Genomic DNA, 25002 nt, shown 5'->3' with positions numbered 1-25002 from the left:
GGAACATCCGGTGTGAAGCGGGGCGGGGGCGGGTGTGTTGTGACTGGGGTGAAGGGGGGGGCTCCAGTCAGCTGGGCGCGCTGCGGGGAGCGGGAGCTGCAGCGGCGCAGAGTCAGCCCCGGCCGCCGCCATGCCCGGTATCGACAAGCTGCCTATCGAGGAGACGCTGGAAGACAGCCCCCAGGTAAGCGAGACAAGACGCAGCTCGGTGGGCGGAGGCCAGATCGGGCCCAACCTGTGGGCGCCGGGCCTAGCGCTGCTCCCCTCTCCCTCCCTCCGCCCGTGTTCCCTCGGGGAGGCGTTGGAGAGCCGCCGCGGCAGGGACGCTGCGTTTACGGCCAGGTGCCCTCCTGCCTTCCTCCCCCGCGTGGTGTGGCGGGGCCCCGGGGCCGGGAGTGGCGGCTTTGGGACTGTCAGCTCCGGCGGTGTCCCCCGCGAGGTGTCTGTGCCCCCGGCCTCCGCGGCCCCTTCGCCCCGTCTGTACCGCCGCCGCCTCTCCGGCGTCCTGCGGGCTGATGAGCTGCCTGTAGAGCAGCGGGCTCGGTGGTCATTTGGCGGAGGTTCTGTGCTTCAGCGTCAGGATAGTAGCTTGCGCCGAGTCCCGTACTTCCCCGCCCCCGCGTATACATTCATGATTTATTTTGGAGATCTCGTGTTGACAAAGCTCAAGGCGATTTTTCTTGTCTTTGTCTTTTACTAAAAGCGCTTTTAAGGTTTAATAGATAGGTATGAAAAGCAGTTCTTGGATGAGGTTATCGTGGCGGCTGTTAATGCTGTGAGTAGGTGGGGAAAGCATGGTGCTGAGAGGCCTTTAATTGCTCTGAAATCTTCACATTTCTGTTGCTTGACCTTTGTCAGTGATGCCGTATATTGCACGGGCGTTTCTTTCGTACTCCTATCAAGCAGGAAGTGCTGTATTCCATTGCACGGGTTTCTCTTGCAGCAACAACAGCAACTACTTTGTACTGCTCTTCCTAGATGCAGAAAAACCCCACTTTACAATATATTTTCTTTTATTGTAGCCTTTTGAATTAAGATCCTAGTTTTGCTGCACTGTTTATGTAGATGAGCGAGCGTATATTGTAATAGCAGATACATTGAGAGTTTTGATTCCTCAACCATACGAAAAGAAACTTTTGTTTCTTAGTTGGGATTTTTACTCCTGAAATGACAAGCATTTTAACAAATCTGCATCAAGTGGATGGGTGACTTAGAAAAGGCAACAGAAGAAAGTGTGTCATTGCTTTCCGAAGGACAGTGCCCCATATAGCTGAAATACTAGATGTTAGATGAGATCTAGCCTGTAGTATGGTCTCAGGCCCAGAGACTGAACCTGATGTACTGTCCTGAAGAGGAAGAATTTTTGAAAGTGTATAATAATACTAGTTTAACAAAATTATCTTTTGAAGGTCTGTTCTCAATATGCGCAAGTCAGAACTATTTATATTTCTAGGAAATGTCAAATGTAAGATAAACTTAGGATCCCTAAAAAGTAGAATGTAAGGATTTTTTTTTTTTTCCAAGCACTTAAGACTGGAATGTCAAGCAAAAATGTTACATATTGGAACATAATTATAAATTTTAGAATCCTTCATTTGAGGTTATGTGTGGTATAGAACTAGCAAAGCCTAACTCAGCCCAATGAGTCTGATGTGCTTAAACTATTAGATTTGCTGATATCTTCTTTTCTTTTGGGTACAAAATTTTACGTCTTTCAGTCAGCCTTGTATTTCAGGTGAATTCTGGCTAACCACCTCTTAGAAGAACGTAACGAGGACTCTATAGTCTTCTACTGCATTAGTTCATTTCTGTTACTTTGAAATCAGTGCAATGAAAATGGCAACAAATGTTGATTAAAGAAAGAAGAAACCTTGCTTTCATTAGGAGTTGCCATGACATTCTGATTGATGTGTTCATGCTTTAATATTGAAAAAGATCAGCCTATGTCATATAGTGCTGAACTACCAACTGGAGTTCTGTTCCTTCAGACATGTTTCAGTCACTAACTTTAGGTATATAAACATCATATGAAACTTATTCTGCATCCGAGGGAAGGAGAGGCTTTTCTAAAATGGCAAAACCCATTCATTTCCTCTTGTTACAGGATAAAAATCTAACCACTGTGTTTTCAGACATGAACCAAATGCCAAGCTTACATTGTCTTTTACAATGCAAAGCAGTGCAATTTAATTAACCTAGGACATATATTACACACATATTCAGTGTTTATGTATATATATTTAGAGAGAGTTTCTGCCTAGGCTTATTTGTGTTCCCAAAGCATTGCACAATAAAAAACCCAAGAGACTTGTTAATACAGGCTCTATCTCATGTCACTTACACTACTGTACCTAGGATGACATAAAATGTCATTAAGACAATTCACTGACTTCTGACTAGCTGGCTTCCTTCTCCAGTGTATCACTGGTAGTTTCTAGTGTACCTGCTCATATAAGTGGGGTGAATGCATCTTAAAGAACATGCAAAATGATGCAAAGTTTTACTGGAAAGAGGAGTAAATAATTCCTCTAATGTTTTGCTCAGCAAATTCTACAGTGTTTGGTTTTAAAGAGTAAGCATAATCCAGAAACCTTACATGATATTCCTATGAAATTACAAGTTCAGGTTTATTTATGTTCAGGTTTAAAGGTCATGAGTGGTTATGGTGGTATGTCATTTTACCTTTTGCATTCTTTCATGTATGTCTCCTTTAATGGGAGAGTCACAGCTATTAGGATGACACAACATGTTGCCACACCTGGCAAACATTTGAGTTCTCCTCCACCTCTTTCCTCCTCCACTCCCCTTTCCATTTGTTTTATAAACTAGAATCACCATTAAAGTGATTTATTGCGTTGATGATGCTGTTTGATTATATTTTTTTTTAATTCAAGTATCTTGTAGGCATTATATGATATGATCATATTTGTGAGACAACCAGCCATCTAATTCAAGATAAATACAAGAATTGCATGTCAAAAGAGTGGTCAAATAACATGCTTTATGCAGGTTTAATATGTACTTCTTGATTATCATTAAAAGCAGAAAATTACAAAAGTAGCTGAGAGAGACCTCCATGCTTCAAGGGGAGATGGACTGAAGTCTACATCATTTCAAGACAAGTCTTCAACATAGCAAGATCTTCTAATAATAAACCCCCCACAATTCATATGCTGTGTGATCCAGTGCTTTTCATTAATCTAATCAGAAAAGTTTTCCTGATGTCCAGGCTTCTTGTGTCAGTCTTTCATTCTTTTCTCAGGACCCATAAGTTCCTTCCCTTCCTCTTTGAGGAAACTACAGTTATTTAGCCTAAGGAAGACTAAGAAAGAGAATTTCCAATTTCAAGTGTTTAACAATCATTTTTTTGTGGGGAAAAGAACAGTTAGGTACTTATGATTCTTTCCATTTTCTGTCTGGACATTGTTTTTAGAGTAAATCCAAAACCAAAGCACAGTCCTCTTGCTAATACGTTACTAGAGCTAAAGGGTTTATTTTGTGGGTCTTGCAAGCAATACTCCTGTTTCTGCATCCAAGCTTCCCAGTGTTTTAGATGAGGAAAAGCGAATGTAGCCTGTTCAGAGTTATAGGTACGTTTTCTGCTCTTCCCCCTCTTGGGTTTTTGTCTTGGTGGAAGCAAGCTATTCGATATCCATGTGGTGAGGAGTAACATCGCTTCCAAGTGCAAAAAGGATGCAAGAACACTGACTCAGCATCTCATTTAAGCTTAAGGGCAAATTACGCCTGAGCAACCTGATTGACTTCTCATCCAGAGTCAGTCATTTCATCACCGGGAAGCGCAGCGGATGTCATTTACCTTAAGCAAGGATTCTGACATGGTCTCTGGTAACATCCTTGTGGCCAAAATGGAGAGGTACGGACTGCAGCCTGGGTGGTAAAACTGGCTGGATAATTGGGCTTAAAGAGTAGTGATCAGTGTTTTGAAGCCTAATAGGTGGACAGAGATAAAAGAGGTTCATTTTGAGGTGGATACTGTTAAACACCTTCATCAGTGACACGAACAGTGCAGTGGGATGCGTAGTCAGCAGGCATGTGTGTACCTGGCATGCTACTGAATACCAGTCATCTTTACCCTTTTCCTTAGGGATGTACCGTAGTGGGTCCAGTAGTTGCCCACAGTTCCAACTTTTTTATATGCTTACTCACCTCCTTTGGTCCTTTCCTTTCTGAAAATGTACTTGTGTTAACCTGGACAGAGGCTGACGGGAGGAGTGAGGCTCAGCTGTGGTATCTTTAAGATTCTCAGGCACGCTCATCAGACACAATCATTTCTGTAAACGGTGTTGGAGGGTTTATAAAATTTTCAGTAATGAAACCCAAAACAATGCTATTTAAGTTTGAAATTCTGTTACATTTAAATACTACTTTGCTAACTTGACATATCAGTATTTTGGCTGTTTTGCTTTTACAGACCCGATCTTTGCTGGGAGTATTTGAAGAAGATGCTGCTGCAATTTCCAACTACATCAATCAGTTATTTCAAGCCATGCACAGAATATACGATGCACAGGTAGTGTTAATGAAATGCCTGAATGCTTTATAAAGCTTTTGAACCACATTTCATGTCTCTTACTTTTTTTTGAAATTACTATAAACAATATTTTTTTAAAACTATATCAAACTAAATAAAATAAGAATTAAATGATTGTTTTTCTGTACGGTAGGGAGTGATAAAGATTAAATTCTTGTGATTTCTTTTGCAACGTAATTTCTTATGACAAACGAAAAGATTTTTTTGGTCTTCTAGAAGTTTTATTGTGTTTCCTAAGTGTTTCTAAAATGTTTCCCATCGTGACCTTAGTGTGTATAAGAATATGTACCAAGTGCGAGATTATTTTTAACCCACAATATATCCATGTTTCACTCATCTATAAGTAACTGCATTTTTAGGGCAAAGGCAGGATCTATTTTGTATGTTTTTCTGAACATTTGAGTTTATTGCTGTTTTTTTAATTTGTATATACTTGAACTGTTTGACTTGTAATGATTTGTCACTCTTGCTTTTCATATTTTTATTTTACTCTTGTTTTTACTTTAATGACTAGTGTATTTATCATAGGTTTGCTGCTATGTAGTTTTATTTTACTGCCTTTCTATTTGGCTTTTAATTTCTGTACTTTCTCCTTCAACTACATCATGAAAGATGAAGTTGTTCTGTAGTGTGAATCTGCTAATTAGGTCCTATCTGTTTGCAACCAGGTAGCACTGAGGTTTGTTGTAATCTTTCCTTTACAGATAACAAATTCCTAGTACTCAGTAGCTAAGGCAACTAATTTGAAATAATTAATTGCAACTATGCATTGTATAACATGAAAAATACAGAAATCGGCGCACATAGTACAGGCTGTGAACTTGGTATTTGTAAACCCTGATTACCTGTAACTGTCAGTAATGTTAGAGAAATGGAAAGGCAGGATGCTTAGTTTTTCTGAAAAGCCATAGTCAGATTTTAAGTTTCATGTCATCTTCAAATATGTGATTTTTTTGGTATTAATGTAAATAAAAAGCTAATAAGCTCGGTTTTTTGTTGTTTCTTTGTTGTTAAATCAGAATGAATTAAGCGCAGCAACTCATCTGACTTCAAAGCTTCTGAAGGAATACGAGAAACAGGTACTGTGTAAGTCATTGTTGTCTTTGTGTGGTCAGGGCTACGTATTTGTGTAGTCTTATCTCCCAGAGCACAATGTAGAATGTATTTAGGTTTGGTCCAGATAAAATCAATTGCTGTAGTTGGTGGTTCAAATCTTTGCCAAAAGAAGCTACTGTCTTCATATTAGCTCTTCCAACTAAAACAGAATGAAGTTTCTCTTACCATGATGAATATTAGTAAGTTCTGGAATATTTTACTTTCGGATCAGTGTTTTGGGTACTTAGGGCGGTGGTGAGGGGTTGTTTTTATTTTATAAGCTTCTTTACTGTTAAGTGCTTTAATTTTACTAGTCACAAAGAGATTGCATAGCAGTCTCCATTTAACAACCATAATTTACTCTTGTTATGAGAATAATTCCATCTGTGAAAACAGAGATTGTGGAGTCCATAACTTTTTCTACGGGTAGCCCGTACTCTGAAGAGTTTCCTCTTTGTAGCTGTGCTGATGGACCCCTTTTCTGAGCTGCATGTTAAAAATAAAAAGTCGCTCCTTTTAAGGAGGCTGGCGCTCCCTATCCTCATTCTTCACCTAATGAGGTGAACTGGAACAAGTCCTATTTATGAATTAATTTGGTTTGGTGAGTCTTTCTAGAGAGGTGGGATGACGCTTTATTTTTGCTTTGTGTTAGCACTGTTACTAACACATAGGTGTAATGCAGGTAGGATCAAAACCATAATGGTGCCAATCCAAAAGAATAGTAAGTGTTCATACCTACAGTAGTCCCATTAGGAAGAGATGGAAGTGTCTTCTTTTTTTTTTTATTAAAATTATATTCCTAATGACAGACTGGAAATGTAGTTTAAGATGTCTGTGCATGCTTCAAATTGTAGCAGGAATTAAATTATTTCTGCCTTTTTTTTTTTTTCCCAGAAGTAGCTGCAGTGCTGTCATTTGAATTGTTTTAACATTGATACAATACCAAACGGGCTTGAATGACATGAATGACACAGCTGTTTAATGAATTGCACGGTTTCTGCCATTTTCTAGCAAAACTACAGTATTTGCAAAATCCAACTGAAAAGAACTAGCTTCAGATTAGAAGAACTGATTAGGGCATGGTATTCTTATTCATTAGCTGTTACAGATATCAAAATATACACCAAATATCCTTATTTTAATTACAGTTTGTTACGGTCATTGAGAAGGAGGAGGGAGTAATCTAACAAGCTGGAAATGCTCAAAAATTTTAACCAAGTTGTTCTTTTAGTGTTTCAAAGTGTTTTATGTAGAGCTGCTGTGAATTAAAACAAGAATTAAATTAGCATTGGACCTTTTACTCTGATTTGTCTCCTTTGGACTGCTGCTTTCCCAGTCAGGAGATTCGTTGGAAAATACACAAATAATGTTTTAAGTGGATCGTTTCTTTTTTCAGTTGTGACCATTTTGGTCATGCTTCTGCCTCCATCAAGGCATTGCAATGTAAACTCTTTTGGATGTAAAGTAAACTCTTTTGGATGATTTAAAATTTCACATAATCACATAATTTAAGAGCTAGAAGTTTAAGATGAACATCAAATATTGCTTAATTTTTTTATGATTTTAAAGTAATTTGCAAAGCTGGATAAAAATCTTCATAGATGTCAATTCTGCATCTTTCCTGATTTTTTTATTTTAAATAAAATCTACTAATTAATAAAATCTATTAATTAGATTGATTTATCAGTCTATTTTAAAAACAGATTTATTTTTTTTAAATAAGAATTGTTTATTACTTTTTTTTCTCCCCCAAAAATATTCCTTCTTCACAGGACAATGAAGAGGTGCTTCAGTATTTTAAAATAATGGAGTACCCAATACGTTCATAGACATGATTAATATAGTTTTGTGAATGGCAGAAAACACTGCAAACAACGTGCCTCCTTTTATTTTCTTTCAGCGTTTTCCACTCGGGGGAGATGATGAAGTTATGACTTCCACTCTGCAGCAATTTGCAAAAGTGATAGACGAGGCAAGTACTTGTATTTGTGTCACTTACTTTGCTGATGTTGTCATGTATAGACACGTAACTTGCTTAATTATTCCAGCATTTTTTAAGATAGGAGGTATAGAAATGGCTTTCATTTGTCAGTAAGGTACACTTAGGAGTACATTGCAGCATATATTTAAAGTTATATAACCTGAAGATAAAGAATGGATTCAGCAAAATGAAGATACGTTGTTGAGAAAGAATGTAGTTTATCTTAATGTAGATAGAGCCAAAAACCACTACAGAATGGCAGTTAGAAACTGTTTTTCGTGAGGGTATTGTCTTGCCTGGTTTCAGATACCTGACTGACAAAGGAACCTCCTGCTCTCTGGATTAGAGACAGACTCTTCAGAAAGACAGCTTAGCACCGTTAGGATCTGAGTCAGGATTTTTTTCTGTGATGCCTCTCCTTGCTTTTAACACTACTTAAACAGCGTTTTGGAAGGAAAACCACATCTGTTCCACCTCTGTAACCTGTGAAAGAGGAGCTGTGATGTAGCTGGAAGGAAACTGGAGAAATAAATTGATTGGTCATCAGAATGTAGGAGACCATCTTCTGATGTGATCCAGTAACTTGGAATAAAGTTGGGAAAGTAGGAACAAATACTAAACTCTAAAGGTCTTCTACAAAAAGCTAGTGATGAGATCAGGGACCTAGAAAAGAATAGCTGCAAAAAAATGAATGTGCAAAATTATGTTTGAGTTGTATACGTCGTCTTTGAACGAAATGGATCTCAACCAATCATGATTTGATTTAGTCTCAGCACTGTTTTCCTAAAATTTCCTTCTTTTTCTTGTCTTCTACAGCTCAGCTCGTGCCATGCAGTTCTTTCAACTCAGCTTGCAGATGCAATGATGTTTCCTATTACCCAGTTTAAAGAAAGGGATCTAAAAGGTAGAGTGCTCGAACAAATACTGTTTTTATTAACAGCAGCAACAGCAAAAACATGGCATTTAATCTCCATAGCTGTTGTTTCACTAAATAGAATACACCACTTATTTTTCACCTCTCAAAAGTATGCATCTCCCAATTTTTAAAAAAATCTAAGTTATTTCTATTCATAAGAGTATTGCAGTTGAAGAATGTAACACTATTACTGTTTAAACAAAAATATTACTTATATTATGGAAGAGCTTGTCTTCTAATCGAGATGAAAATTTTGCAGTTACTATAAACATTAGAAAATAATAATTTTCGGATAATCTGCATGGTCAGGAAATATTTGTATATATTGTAAAACCATGACATCAGTATAATGGCTGGACTAAACTCAAAAGGCAAAACTTGCAAAGTTGTAGGACCTATTATATGACTAAGATTTAGTAAGGTGGTTCTGCAGCCCTGCTGGTAATGCAGGTGGCTTCTTACGAGCAGGCGTAAGATGTTTCCACCTTCTTATTTTTCTAACAGTTGTATCTTATCCTACCTAGCCCAAATAATATATGATGTGTCTGATTATGATAGACTTTATTTGAGAGGCTAAAGTGCATAGGCTGGTGTGGCAAATGGGCTTCAGATAAAAATGATAAGAGTTAAACCCAAAATAACTTAAGTCCCCAACGTGAACATCCTAGAGTGGTATATGTAACATATGAACATTTTAAGTCGAAATTGAAATAAAAATTACAAATCTTCCTTAAGTCTTCTAGCTCTTACTGAATCTTCAAAAATACTTCTTTGGCAATAGTTTGTTGCAAAATTATGGATTAAATAGATTATGCTTTTTGAGCAAGGGAATGTGAGTATCTCAAGGGTAATATTACTCCTCAGGACCTGGAAAAATCTCTTAATATTTACTGAAGAAGCATCCCTGAGGCCATAACGGCAAATTAAATTATCCCACTGGAAGTTTTTAGCCACCAACTGATGTAGCATTTAATGATACCATACTTCTTTATGGACTTCATAGGCATCTGCTCGTTTATGTTGTAATATGACACAAAACCACAATCAAGATCAGAAGAAACGCTAAGTATTGTACTGTTTTCTGTTTGCTGACACAGTGAGACTACATAACATCTAGAACATGGCTAATTTTAGGTAGGAAGAATCACAATGAATTTGGGGCTTTCCTTTGATCCAGTGATACTTCCCCATCTCCTGTGCTTCCATTTCCCAAGCTCAGACCAGAACTGTAATATTTAAGTGTTACATTAATGACAGCTTACTTAAATTGTGATATGTTGTTTTGTAGAGATATTAACTCTTAAAGAAGTTTTCCAAATTGCAAGCAATGGTAAGTGTAAAATACTTAATGTTATACATATTAGAAGACAACAGTATTATTGTAGAGATAATTTGCTCAGAAAACTAGGAAGGGTATTTGAACAGCTTAAAGTAACTAATTAAGGTGTAATTTTTTTTCAGTGATACTTAGGCACCCAGCTTTCCTTTGTTCACTTGTAAATCCCTACTTTGTGTACCAAAGTGTTAAAGCAAATTGACAGTCTTTTTTACAATACTGTAAATATGTATATATAATTAAATAATTTCAGATCATGCTACCAAAATAAAAAAAAAAAAAAGGTGCTAGCTCACTTCTTAAAGTCAGGACTAGATTAATAAACAAATTTTACTCCCCCTAAAATTAGTTTGATAGTTCTCTTCCTTATTGTCAGAAGTTACTTTTTTTAGCTAGCTCTACTATATCCTCGTAGAAAATGTACTCTTTAAGTAAGGATTAAATTAGGATTCTGCTTCTCTTGACGTAAATTGCTTCATTGCTTTAGAAGCAAGAAAGATTAGATACAGGTTTTCCTAATGGAAAGTTGTCTCTACTTATAGAAGGCTTTTGTCTTTGAAGAATATTAGCTGTTTAGGGAAATTTGTAACAATTTGGCCAGTTTGCATCTGGTTAGAATTTTTCTTCAGCCCAAGTATTTGTGGCAGTGAAGTAATTACAAACAGGCAATGACAATTCTTAAAGGTTTTAACATGACAGAACTTTGCATTCGGCTGGCTGTGCAACTCAGTGACGTAAAAGGTTTTCTGCTCTGTTTCATTAAGTCATTAATTTATCAAAATGATCATAAATTCTCTCTTGATCGCTTAGACCATGATGCTGCCATTACCAGATACGGTCGGTTGTCAAAAAGAAGGGAAAATGAAAAGGTTAGTAAAACAAAATACTTAATATAAAGATTTTTAAAGGAGATAAGAAATAATTTTTCTAATATATATATATATGATGGAAGACAATGTATGGCAGATTCCATCTGCAGGTTGATAGTTTATGTTTTAGCAGTTCAGACAGTTTACTTCAGAACAGAAAAGCAGGGGTCCCCAATATATCTGTCTTGTAACACTGAAAATGCTCTAAGATGAAGGTGATATTATGTTCAAATTATCTTTGTAAAGAAATAACCACATTTTCCAGGGGAAAAAGCAAGCTGTATTTGTTTTTCATGTACCTCGCATGTATAAGTTAGAGAAGCGGAACTGTAGGGTAAAATACGCAATTGCTGTTGAGAAAGGGTAGAACATTACTGTGTTGTTTTTTTCCATGCTGGCTATAAAGCTGTCCAGAAGACATGTGATGAATACTAAGTCTCAAACGTTCCTTTTTCCCCTTCCCCCTGTCTGTGTCTCTTTAGATCAAGGCTGAAGTTACAGAAGATGTATATACTTCAAGGAAAAAGCAGCATCAGACTATGATGCATTATTTCTGTGCATTAAATACTCTTCAGTACAAAAAGAAAATTGCTATGCTAGAACCCTTGCTAGGATACATGCAAGCTCAGGTAATTTCAGATTCTGAAAGCTGTAGGTCTGAAGAAGATTTAAAAGTGTTTCATGAAGGTTGGTGTACGTATCCATCACAAGACCTCCTTTGCAATCCAAGGAAGCAAGTGAAGAAAAAGACAAACCCCATCCTCATCCCTGTAGCTGTCAGAGCTGCTGCCGCGACCACTGTCATTAGCAGCACTAATCATTTCCCACTCAGTATATGAATCTCATCGTGACATGTCCCATCATCTGACATCTCCCATCGTGACATCTCCCATCAGAGAATCTTTTAGGAAAGTCTGAGTGACAAATATAAAGGTCTAATTCTGCCCCAAAAGCCAGATGGCTAAATTTAATGTGCTGCCTAAGTGTTCATTGCTGGGTACTTTTTCCCACTGGGTCACTAATGGGAGTAGCTGATTAAAACTTTTGTGCCTGCAAGTCCACGTAGAAGCAAACCTTCTTAGAACGTGATGTGGAGACAGTTAAGCTTTTTCCTGTGGCAGCTATTCTGAGATGAGATAATCATCAAAGTCACATCACTACTGTTTTCAATCAAGGGTGTGGAAGAACTGGAATGTTAAAAGTCATTCTGGCTTGGTTTTGTTTAAATGAGTTCATGATTGGTTTATTTGAGGATGGGTGCAATAAAAAATCAACGATGAAAAATTTCTTTTGAGAGACTTAATTTGTATTTTCAGAAGTATGTTGTCAGTAGGTTGTTTTTTTTTTTAAAAGTCAAACTTTCCAGCATCTGGCACTGCCACAGTGTCCTGAATAGAAATTAACTTCTACATACTGTCTGAAAGCTTTCCAAGTCCAAGAACTCCTCTTGCTTCTTTTTGAAATTTTGCAGCTTGTATTTAAGAGCTAAGCTTTAAACGTTTTCTGTAACAAAGTAGATGGTGCAACCTGTTGTTCAGGTGCAGGTTTTTGGTGAATCTAAGAACGGGAAGGGCAGGGCAATGCCCTGTAGCTTCCTGTGCTGAGATTTCATCTGGCTAGTCTCGATTCAGATGTGGCATTTTTTCTGGACAAATATCGAGCACAGTGTTTTTAAGATATATATTGTCAGTTCCCCTTGGCAGGGTCTACAGTTAGAGGATGGCCCCACACAGGCCCTCACAGGTTTCCCCTCTCCTGTGCCCCCCAAATAACCCCACCCAGAATGCAACAGTTAGCAAACTGGTGGGCTTGAAAAAGTAAGGAGAGACCTGGGGATCACTGAAAGATCAAACCTTGCTTCTTTTCCAGGGCGGATTCTGCTTATTTCTGTATTTCCTCCGGGTGGCTCTGGGCACAAACTCTTGACACAATGAAATCCCACCGCAATGTCAGCAGCAGCCTTCGCTTGCAGACAACCCTCCTTTCATTGAGAGGCTTTGGTGGGAATGAGGGATGAAAACAGATTTCTCTGATAAAATGTAACCTCCTATGATTTCATCTGTTAATTGTTAATGTTGTTTTATTAATGACTAAATTCTCCCTTTTCCTCCCCTTTTTTTTTAAAGATAAGTTTTTTTAAAATGGGTTCAGAAAATCTTACTGAGCAATTGGAAGAATTTTTGACCAATATTGGCACAAGTGTACAGAAGTAAGTTATTTTTGTTGACTTCTGGACTATTATCAAGTCAGTTATTTTTTCTGTTTCTACTTTATTAGTAAATTATCTTTGTTAATAACATGTTTTTTACCTTAGTGTTCGCAGGGAAATGGAGTGTGAAGGAGAAAACATGCAACAAACTATAGAGGACTTGGAAGTGGCGAGTGATCCACTGTATTTGCCTGATCCTGATACTACAAAATTTCCTGTTCATAGAAATCTAACACGGAAAGCTGGCTACCTCAATGCAAGAAAGTAAGACGAACTTGTTACTTCAAAATTCCAGAATATTTCATTTTGGGAAAGGAAAGCTAAAAAAGTATGCGATATTTCTAAGTTAGCTATGCTGATTTTACCCAACTGAGTAAGTCAGTCACATAGGAGCGATTCTGTTTCTTTCTTTGGACTCCTTGAAATAATTAGCACTGTTTTCATCGTTACACTGACATAGTGTCATTCAGATGCAAAGCATAGTTATCCTGATTTTAGTCCATTTTTGCCTGAATTTTCACATCACAAAGAAATATTAAAGTTTAAGAGAGTGTAATTTCACTGGATTATAATTGGAAAACAGCAAGATTGCAGCTATCAGGATTGTTATAAATATCTGTTAAAGCTTTGGGATTCAAGTTACTAATAAAATATGAGAAGCTTGAGATATACAAGGCAAAACATTCTCTATTAAGGGAAATACGCTTTGAACGGCCTTCTCCATTTCATGAGGAAGACTTTTTTTCCACTGGAGGGAGCTGTTACTACAGTTCTTAAAGTCTAGCAGCTGATTTTCGTAGTTACTAAAAATAAGTTGTAATACTCAGATTTTTTTTTTTTCTCTGTAATTTATATAATAAGCTCCAAGGACTTTTAAAAAGATGTAGATTACTTTTACAACAACGGTTAGAGTAACATACTTGCTGAATGAGGCATGAATTTCTGTAGTAGAACACAGTTGCAGCAATAAATATTGAAGAGCATCTGAACAAAACAGCAGGCTAAACTGCAAGTGTTATTGATTTTTGGTTTCAGATTGTTCCTCTTCTGGTACTCAGGGGGGCGGGGAAGAACAACAACGAAAAAACCAAAAAACAAGCTCTAAGCAAAATTTTGGAAATCTTGTTGAATGGTAGAAAAGACTTGGAAAATTGAGGTATCTTACGTGACTAAGCTAATGCTTAACACAAAGTTCTTCAAAACTTAGTCTTAACAATATAAGTGTGGAGTTCAGAATTCTTATAAATTCTATTGATAATACATACAATTTGAATATACATATTGTGTAAAGTAGTACTGTAAAAGCTGATCATCCAAAAGGAAGTACTTAAGCCTTTTTATTCTAAATTAAATTTCATATAATCTAAGAAAGCAACTATTTTATGTGTTCTTTGCCCAGCAATAGGTTTAGAATAAAAAAACAATCAGGTGGAAAGAGACTAATTTAGCTGTAAAACCTAAAGCATTATAGGGGAAAAAAGTTTTCTTAAATGCCCAGACGGTTTGTTCCAAGTGATTTTCTTTTTGTTCTAATTCATACCGCTTGGCCGAACTCCTAATCAACTAACTAAGAACTTCTTTTTATCTTTTAGTAAGACAGGGCTGGTATCTTCCAGTTGGGAGAGACAGTTTTACTTCACTCAAGGTGGAAATTTGATGAGCCAGGCAAGAGGGGATGTAGCTGGGGGACTTGTCATGGATATAGACAATTGTTCTGTAATGGCTGTGGACTGCGAAGACAGACGGTACTGTTTTCAGATAACATCTTTTGATGGTAAAAAGTAAGTATTACATTACCGTTACCTGTAAGTAATACTAGATTCCCTAATTAAGAAAAGGAAGATGGTCTGCCTTTGGCCAGATTATACTTCGATAGATTTTAGGGGTATTTAGAAGCAAAATCTGGGATGTCTTTTTACCTTTGTAATGTCTTTTTTTTTTTTTTTAATTTATCAGCTCTATAATGAAGCTGAGTGATGTTTCAGAATAAAATTACTGTAATTGGTTTACAGTCATGTATTATTGCATTTTGTGAGTGCTTAAGTATTACAAGAGCACAATTAGAATTTTGTTCAATTGGAATGAAAACATAGATTATTTCCCCCCCACCTACTGCCCCCCAATTAAATGTTGACTGCACTCAGCACATACACAGCATCTTCAGCTTTTCCTAATTTGTTGTACAAACATGAAAATGAAATTTCCTGTCTGAACGTATTTGTGAAGTATTTTAAATAGACAATTTTTTTTTTTTCCATTCTTCTCATTCAGGTCTTCAATCTTACAGGCAGAGAGTAAAAAAGATTATGAAGAGGTAAGCTTGTAGGAGGTTTGCATGGAGTCCAGTGACTGTTGCACAGAACTATTTGGAACAATAGTTGCATTGCTCATTTTATATTCTCTAGATGGTAAGCGGTGAATTTGTAGCTCATTCCAACCCTAATGACCTCATTTGCCCTCAGATGCCTTAACGGAGGAAAGGAATTTAGACTCAGCTTTAACAGCTCAAATTTGGGATTTTCTGGGCTGCAATTGCTGTGCTGTCTTTTAGACAGCTCAGGTGAAAACCCTAACAATGAGCTGGGGTTCAGTGGAACAGCATATTTGTCTCCTTCAGAAAAAAGTTGAGAAGCAAGGAACAGGAGCAGATGGTTTTCCATAGCACAGGCAGAAAATAGTCTCGCTTACAGATGCAAGAAATGGGCAGATGGAATCTTTATAATGTCTTGAGGAACCAAAGTCACCTGCAGTCACAGAATAATGGAGTACAGAGAATTCTGATTTTTATTTATTTTTTTTTTAATTCTTCAGTCATGATTTAAGCTTGTTTTAGTTTTGATCTTCAGTGTGACTAAAATTTTTTCAGGTACAATCTGATACTGTAAGGTGCTGTATGCAGATAGTAGTGAATTTAATGACAAGGTGGGTGTGCAGAACGCTGGTTTGGCTCCCTGAAGTTGCAAACAAAGTGGAAAAAATGCTGAAACTAGCCAACTCTGGGATTTAATCAAGTTTGTTAAAAACTATGAAAAATTAATTTTTTCTTTTTTTTCCTCTCTTTTTCAGTGGATATGCACCATAAACAACATATCTAAACAGATATATCTAAGTGAAAATCCTGAGGTAACTGTACTAAAACTTAGGATGTCAGTAATACGTTACGGTGTAGATATGCACAAAATTGAAAAGAGACCACCTGGATCTAATTGGATAGCATAGAATTAAGCTGAGTACTTCCTGCATGTCTAATTATAAGCTTTTTATGGGCTGGAAGCACAGAGTCCACTGTCTCCTTCATCTAAATGGTTATCTAGAAAGCCTTAAGAATACGTGACATATATTTGGTATAGCTTTTTGACATCTTCAGGATCTTGTATTTGTATTTTGTATGTGATACTTTGTTACACATTAATGTGACAAATGCTCAGATGGATACATTTAATTGCTGCTAAGGGAATTGACGATCTTGGGAATTAGATGAGCGTTGCGTATTTCCATTTCATGAAAGAGTTATTTGCTCTTTGAAGAGTTAGAAATTGATTATTTGTTTAATGTGGAGAATTTGGGTAAGTAAATGAATGTAATTTCTATGGTTTACATTAATATTTATATAGTAAATACATATTGAATCAAACTTACATCGTGACTTTTACTTGCTAAATTAGGAGAATTGGCCTAACAACTGTGTTAGTGAAAATTAAAGAATGTAAGATTCTCACAAAGGTTTGAGTTTTTAACTTCTGTCAATTGTATATAAATAAAACTAAAATCTTAAAAGCTTATTTTGACAAAAATGTTTTAAGTTATTTTTTTCCCATCCTCTGTTGCAGGAAATCGCTGCACGGGTAAATCAGTCGGCTCTGGAGGCTGTTACTCCATCTCCTTCCTTTCAGCAGAGGCATGACAGTATGCGGCCAACTGTGTAAGTTAATGAACCATAGCTCATTTGAAGAGCACATCTGTAAAAAGAATCCTGGGTAAAGTTCCAGGAGAAAAAAAACAAACCAACAACCAAAAAAACCAACAGAACTTCCTATGTTTAGAACTAAATCTTCGGTAGACTAGCGGAAAATTTCTTGAACTCACCTTTTTAGCATTGTCGAGCATCCATTGTTACGGGTAATGCAGATTTCCAGCTGACGAGACGGTTCTGTTGGTTGCATCATCTATCTGGTTTGTTGTATGAAATCATGAGTTTTTTCTTAAGGTGTCCAGCTCCTGGAAGCAGACCTCAGATTGTTTTAACATAGATATATAATCACACGTGAAATATAATACAATCTGTTGTAATTATTAATGCAAGTAGTAGTTTACTGAAGTTTGACTAGGAACATAGACTCCATTCTTGTTTGCTATACTCTGATCTTCAGGTTTTAAGTTTTGTTTTGTTTTATATCCAAGTTTTGGAATATTGTCTTGGTCTCCCATATGGTTTAATTTATTATCAGCCAACCTGAAACTAAAATACCTTCATTTTCATTTTTTGTTTTGTTTTAGACAATCTCGTCCCCCTGCAGCTCGTACCAGCAGCACAGGGTCACTGGGATCTGAATCAGCAGCTTTATCGGCACTTTCCTTGGATTCGCTTGTTGCCCCTGACACTCCGATACAATTTGACATAATTTCTCCAGTTAGTGAAGATCTGCCTGGTCAAGCAAAATCTTCAGGGCAGTCGGGCAGGTAGGAAATGTAAAGAGAAGGAAAAAAAAAAATCCTAAAGTTAATGCTGTTATTTTAAAAACAAACAAACAAACAAACTCCATTTAGGCTGCAGCTCCAAAACACACATTGCCTTTGCCTTGAGTCACGTCACAAAATTCGCAGTGGCCAGTGAAGCAAATAAATTTTTTTTTAATTGTTAAATAGAGTTGTAAAAAAAAAAAAAAAAAAAAAAAGAACGCTTAATTACATGCACTAGACTTGAGGTGTAGTTTTCTATTTAGCAACAGCTTTTCTTGCTTTAACATCTAATGCTTTTATTCTTGATTTATTTTAATCTTTTGGTTTCACAAAGTATTTTCCTTTCCTATTGCTTGCTCACCCAGCAGCTTGGGTTATTTCCTCTTGGAAACTCAAGAGAAATTTGGTAGCCCTGCCTCCAGGTGATGATGGCAATCGATGACACTCTTCTTAACATGAAAGGTGAGTGAAAATGATCTAGGCTTCTAGAGTAATCTCATCTACAGACAAGTTGAAATTGTCTAAGAGCTCTTCCCAAAATATAAAAATATTTTCTCCTACTTGGTTTTTTGTAAACTTCCTGTTCAAAAATAATAATAAAAACCTATAAATCTGCACTGCATTTCTGGAACTATATGTACAGAATTCAGATATTAAGAAAACATAATTGCAGATCCAGCTGCTCTTAACAACAACAAAAAAAACCCAAAAAGCTGAAAACTAATTTACATAACTCTAGTCACAATAATGTGTTGTATCCCCCTGCACTCTAGCAAAATATTTGAACTTTCAGTTGCACCTCACAGATACATGAGAGTTAAAATTATATATATTCAACTCTTTTTTGGACAGGTTTTTGTTCTTCTTGTTGGATATAGCAGGATAATCAGTTGGCTAACTAGATTCTTAAGAACATATTGACTTAAAATAGACTTGAACTGTATTCCAGGAAGTGGAAAGGTTAATACTTCAGCTAAATTCATGTCATCAGTTACAGTTCCATTCTAGAAAGTCATATTTTCATAGCAGAAATTATGCAGAGTTGTGCCCGGTATTTTCAGTTACCCATCACTGTCAATAAATTAGTGCCGTGTTTGTACAGGTAGGCAACATGCTACTTTAGAAGTATTAATTATTTAAAAAAAATACTTTCCCTAGCTTCTGATACTGATGACATATATTTATTTTCTCACTTTGAGAGATCCTGTGAGATTTTACATTGACTCTTTCAGTCTAATCTTAAATGACAAGAAAATTCTGAGCAATAAAAGATGCTAATAGAAAGAATTTCTCTTTAGTGTATTTACACTGGTCAGCATTTAATGGGATGATTCTCCATTGGGTTAATGTTATATGAACATTGTAGCCACGCTGTCTTGACTTTAGGGTTCAATCTAGAACAATTTTATTACTTTAAGCTAGACATCTCTTAGTTAGAAGATTTCACTGATAAAATAAAACTGGCAGTCAGTAGGATGTGTAACTGAACAAGAGATTGACATTTTTTTTTTCTTTTAGTTCAGACATTTGCTTTAAGAACACTAACTATTGAGAGGCGACACCTTCATTACTGCCCTATAAAACATAATTTGAAGTTTATTGAACCCTTGATAATAGTTTTTCAGCTACTGGTTAGCCAAAGAGAAAAGATTTTTCCTCTTTAGAAGTTTTAAATAAAATTTCCCCATTCCCCATACTCTTTTCAGCATTCCTTTACTGCTTTTGAAAAATGTAGACTTGGAAGCCTAGAGTATTTTCACTTTTCACTGTAACTGACAGCAATTCTGTCTTTGAGAGCCAAAAATAGCCACATTTCTCTTGACCCTCTAGGAGTAAAACCCCAGTGATGTTTTCAGAAAGCTGCATTTGAAACAAACCCAGTGACTTCTCTTCAGTAAGTAATTCAGCATCTTGAGACAGTGATAAGAAGCGTGGTGCTCCTATGGAGTACTGACAGGATGAGTTTTTGGCTGTACTTCCTGAAGTTGTTCTGTGAAATTTCATCCCCTAAGACTGTACCTTTTCAAATATTAACAAGGTCTTGCCTTGGGCTTAATTTAGACTTAAAAAAATATCATGTGAGCAAAAGGACAATAATAGCTGGTATTTTTCCCATAATTTGAGCCCTCAGCTATAGCAATTTCTGTCTAACTCCTGATTAAATTGCTTGCCGTTATGATTTATCATATATTACTCCTCCAGATTACAAGTCTGTGAAATCATTACGTGTTCTCAGTTGATGCAGCATGAGACTACTACATTCTTCATCAGTGGTTCATGTAATCTGACTCCTGGTTTAATGTTTTCATTTTTTAATAGACGCACAAATCCTTTTGGTGAATCTGGAGGCTCAAAATCTGAAACAGAAGGTAAAGCAAAAATTTTATTTCAATGCAAAATAAAAAATATAATTTGAAAATTATTTTTCTATTTTAATCTGTAGTTTCTCTCTTCTAATTTAACACCAGTTTCGGAATGCTTAGTTACATTGGCAGTGTGTCAGACAAGCTGAGCTAAATCAAGCTACTGTTTGAAAGTCTTTTTAAAAATAATTCATTGCATCTTTTGTGTTTATTAAACCAAATGAAAAGATGGGTGACTTGCTGTTTAGAAATTGTACCTCTAATCCATAAGTATGAGCAATCACTTTCCGAGTTATTCGAAGTCTGGAGTTTCTCTGACTGCAGCCCGTCTTTGGTTTTGAATGGAAAAGCCAAAATGGAGTTCATTTTTTTCAATGTTTTTCTTTGTCTTAGATTCAATTCTTCATCAGTTATTTATTGTAAGATTTCTTGGCTCTATGGAGGTGAAATCTGATGAAAGTCCAGATGTTGTTTATGAAACAATGCGTCAAATACTAGCAGCTCGCGCCATCCATAACATTTTCAGGATGACAGAATCCCATTTATTAGTCACTTGTGACTGTTTAAAGTAAGTTTGCTTCCTGACTTCTACTGATGTTTATTTACAGAACGATCTTCTTTCACTTTGGTAAAATTTACTTTCTGGTTTGTTTTTAAAAACAAATTTTTAGGTTAATTGATCCACAGACACAAGTTACAAGACTACGAGTAAGTAACTTTACATTTTAAGATAAATACGCAGCAATGTAATTCTTCTACTTTAAAAATAATAATATTAGATGTTAGAAAAAATCACTGACAGCATGAGATTTTCAAATAAATTTCAACTGAAATTAGGAGACTAATTCATACATTTAAAAATAGACAGAAAAAACCGAGCAAATCAGGTTTAAGGGAAGTGATTTCAGTAGTTCAAGTAGGTTTTTGAAACTTCCCCCCTCCTCCCTGATTTGATAGGGTAAAATCTTAGGAAAACAGAATATTGTTTGATTATAAACAGTAGTTAGCAGAGAGGTAACGTTAAGGTTGGAGTCAAATTAGTTCTGAAGTCCAAAAGGGTTTGCTTGGTGTTTGGGTTTTTTGCTTTTGGTTTGGGTTTTTTGCTTTTTAACATATAATTGCATTGAGTGTGTTGCACAGTTTCTGATTTTTGGTTGTGGCTTTTTTTAGCTCTTCATCAAATAAAATAAAAAGGAATAAGTTAAATTCTTCATAGCATATCAAATATGGCCAGCTTAATTCTTCAGTAATAGCAGCCTTTGTTTTTCATCTCAAATCTGATGCCCCCCTCCTTTTCTCTATGCACAGTTTATGCTTTGTCGTTAATTTCTTTGGGTCTTTTAAAGAATACTCTTTTTTTTTTTTTTTTTGGAGACTCTGAATTATTTTCATTTCCATAAAAGGAAATCCTAAGCACGTGAAAATGTCTTGATGTTTCCCATAGTGCTTTTTAATTTCTTCACCCCTGTAGCTTTAAGTTCAAAACTGCCCCAAAACTGTCAGCTTTTGTAGGTGGGACATCAACTGAGTGCGTGCCCAGTGTTCTAAATGTGTACATTTAAGGTCAGGAAAAACTCTTATGCTGTCAGTTTACAGCACTTGTAGTAGGGGCCTTCAGAATTTAAAAACTTATCCTTTGCTAAGTCTTAAAAAGATCCATTTGAAATTTCTAAGTCCACCCTCTTTTAGGAGTAAGAATGCAAAATAGTTTTATTGTAACAAATAATGAGGATATGTGGTTTGTTTGGTTTGGGGTTTTTTTTTCTTTTTTTTTCTTGTTTATGTAATTCAGGAGAGCTGAACTAATTGCAGTAAAGGTTTTGGAGCAGTAGTGCCTTTGCCTGGGACCAAGCATGGAAAGCTTACTCACAAATGTCATTTGTATGAATGATCTCTCTAAAGGAAAAAAAAAAAAGACTGAAAGGCATTGCAAATGTGATCCCCTTTTCTTAGCCAGGGTACGGGTTTAGAAGTTTCCCTGTCTTTTGAATTACTTAATCTTTGCTTTCTAATCTGCTGTTTGTGTTTTGTAATGACATGTTTGGTCAGGTTGTAGCTTTCTCTGGTGTGGTTGTGCACTAATGATACTGAAGTAATTAATATGCAGTATATTGAAACCTCGTAGAGAAAATATTTGGAACCAGTTTTAATATCTCCATATTTGATCCTTTTTGGCAGTTTCCTTTGCCCAATGTAGTCTTGTACGCTACACACCAGGAGAATAAGCGCCTTTTTGGATTTGTGCTTAGAACTTCAGGAGGGAGAGTTGAGAGCCGCCAAACTTCCGTCTGCTATATATTTGAATCAAATAATGAAGGGGAAAAGGTATTGGTGATGGTTATACTTGTATCAGTTTTGAACCTGATATGGACTCCAAGATGTTGGATCCATTCAAGCTGTCTAAAGGATTTCTGTGGGAGAGCATTTTATTTATGTACTGAAAAACAGTTTAATCTGACAGTCTTAAGTACCTGTAAGTGCTTTAATATGCTATTGTATCTAGTTTGGGAATCTGGCTTAATTTTAAAGGCATTTTTATGAGAGTCTTTTTGATTATTTCAAATCTGTTTTGTGTTTAGATTTGTGACTCTGTTGGACTGGCAAAACAGATAGCTTTTCATGCTGAACTGGTAAGAGTCTTCTGGGGATAAAGGATCTTTGTGAATGGAAGGGAGAGAGTGTATTTAAGATGTGTAATAGAATGTATTCTGCAAGATGCTTATAGATGCAGTAATGCTGTTGTGTATTTTAAGGGATGGGGTTTCTAGAATTTAAACCTGAGATAAAAAGATTTTGAGCAATGTCTACCATGGAAGAATATTCAAGATAGTGTTCGGCTTGCTACCTTTAACAAATGTATCAGTCCTTCAAAAGAAGAATAATCAAAACAGTAGTATAATAGCTTTGATCAAACTCATATAAATTGGTAGTGTATCAAACATCTCAGGCTGATGTTACTTACTTTATTTACATTTTTGCCGTTTAGGATCGAAAAGCATCAGAAAAGCAAAAAGAAATAGAAAGAGTCAAAGAGAAACAACAGAAAGAACTGAATAAACAAAAACAAATTGAAAAGGTACATTTCATCATTATTTCTTAATACTTTTTTCTCTACTTACTTTTGTTTGCAGTTTTGTACTCCAGCGGAATTAATTATTAGAACTATTTCCTGTGCAGATTTTGTATAATTTTGTATAGTAGCTTTTAAAGAGCGTTCTTCTGAGGAGATAAACACAAAATGTCTTTATAGCAGTACTTAAGAGCAGTGATTGAAGGAATGCCTGTCACGGGGCCAAAATAACTTCATTTGCTGACGAGGGTTCGGTTACACAGTGAGGGAGGGGCCGCAGGGAGTGGCCTGTAGATGAACGTACTTGTTCTGACCACCTGTGTTTGAAGGATTTTAGGTACAGAGGTGTTAGGCTGTTAGATGTTCTAATAATGCCAGCTACTGAAATGTAAATATTTTGGCGTCCTATTCAAGCTGTTAATTCCCTCTTTACAGAAAGTTTCCACTGATAGTATTAAAATATAGTTTATAAACCATAATAATGGTATCCTGTTTCAATTGTAGATGACTTTAAAGTTATACTCTTTTTCTGATTTCCCACCCCACCCCTTCTCAAATTAGGACTTAGAGGAGCAAAGCCGGCTGATAGCTGCTTCCAGCAGATCGAATCAGAGCAGCGGAGAAGGACAATTTGTAGTCCTTAGCAGTAGCCAGTCGGAAGACAGTGATTTAGGAGAAGATGGAAAGAAGAAGAGAGAATCTGAAGCCTAAGGTTGCCTACTCTATAAAAATTGGAACCTTGGATATATCTGGTGAAATGGCACAAGTTCTACAAGAAGTGAAATGTAGGTGGAGGGTCTGTTGTATTATATAAAGGACTTCACAATATGTAGACCCTATTATGCCTTGATTTTTCTTTCTCAATTAAGTGATTTCCATTTTCATGTCAGTATAATTTCTTTTCTACATACCAGATGAAGCATGGTGATGCTACCATGTTTACGACAAAGTTATGTTTTCTCAAGGCTTCTCTGCAGTATGGAAAAACCCGTGGGGTTCTTTACCCCACATACTTCTCTGTGCAATTGAGTGCTCTTGAAGCAAAACTTTTAAACTCTCATTGGACTTCAGAAGTACACTGAAAGTTGTTCCTTACACTGCAGTACAGGGAACACCTTGCTGGAAACAAAAGTAGATATCCAAATAAGACAGTGCTAAGCTTTACCTGATCTGTTGCACATTACTGTTCTTAGACTTAGGAAGAAAAATCCCTATTAACATCAGTGAGATGTGCAATAGTTCTGGACAGATCTTATTTTTTGTTTCGTATTGCACTGTATGATACTATCCTGATTTTTTTTTTTTTTTTTTTTGGTGAATATAATGCTGAAAGACTTCTTTTCAACAACAGAAAAAAATACTGTCAGACCTAGACAAGAGCTGGTGAGACACAGTTGCACTTTGCTGCATGAGGAATGTATAAAGCATTCCTTATCAAATGATAAGAATAATGTATATATTCTTGTAGCACAAGTGCCATGTTCTTGGTTTTTCCCCAGTACGTGTAATAAAAAGCTGTAAGCCTTTGACTTCACTTCTTATAAAACATGCTTAGAGTTGCAGGAACATCTTGAATTCCATTATTTGAAAAAATCTTCTGAATATGTAAATGCCTTGCCCCCGGTACACTATATTTACTGAAAATGGGTTGAGGCTCCTTAAGTCTTTTTATGGAAATCAATTTTGCAAACAGACTTTACTAGCTCTGAACTAAGACATTATGTTAATCCGACATCCTAGAGTCAGTCCTGTAAAGCATTTTTCAAAGCAGTGTCTGTTTACAGCTTGTAATGTGAACTCTGTGTTCCATACCCTGTGTAATATTTATTTTGTATAGTACTAAATGTGCATTCACTTTTTGATCCAGAGAGAAAACTTGTTTGAAGAGAAATATTTATTTTTGCACTAATTACTATAAATACTAAAATCCC

At 36.2% G+C, this 25002-nt stretch overlaps 1 protein-coding gene across 1 annotated transcript; it reads left to right on the top strand.

Annotated features, from left to right (window-relative positions):
• APPL1 (adaptor protein, phosphotyrosine interacting with PH domain and leucine zipper 1) lies at positions 1 to 25002 on the top strand. Its single transcript, XM_074152649.1, has 22 exons — positions 1 to 184; positions 4433 to 4531; positions 5572 to 5631; positions 7548 to 7619; positions 8445 to 8532; positions 9833 to 9874; positions 10691 to 10749; positions 11232 to 11378; positions 12876 to 12958; positions 13064 to 13222; positions 14551 to 14739; positions 15230 to 15272; positions 16025 to 16081; positions 16789 to 16880; positions 17456 to 17638; positions 19958 to 20007; positions 20395 to 20569; positions 20673 to 20709; positions 22180 to 22326; positions 22581 to 22631; positions 22988 to 23077; positions 23633 to 25002. Exons 1-22 carry the CDS (start codon positions 131 to 133, stop codon positions 23780 to 23782), a joined length of 2127 nt encoding a protein of 708 aa, XP_074008750.1. The 5' UTR covers positions 1 to 130; the 3' UTR covers positions 23783 to 25002.

The sequence above is a fragment of the Numenius arquata genome, chromosome 8, assembly GCF_964106895.1.
Source record: "Numenius arquata chromosome 8, bNumArq3.hap1.1, whole genome shotgun sequence".
Lineage (NCBI taxonomy): Eukaryota > Metazoa > Chordata > Aves > Charadriiformes > Scolopacidae > Numenius > Numenius arquata.
This window is presented reverse-complemented; position numbering and strand designations above follow the sequence as displayed.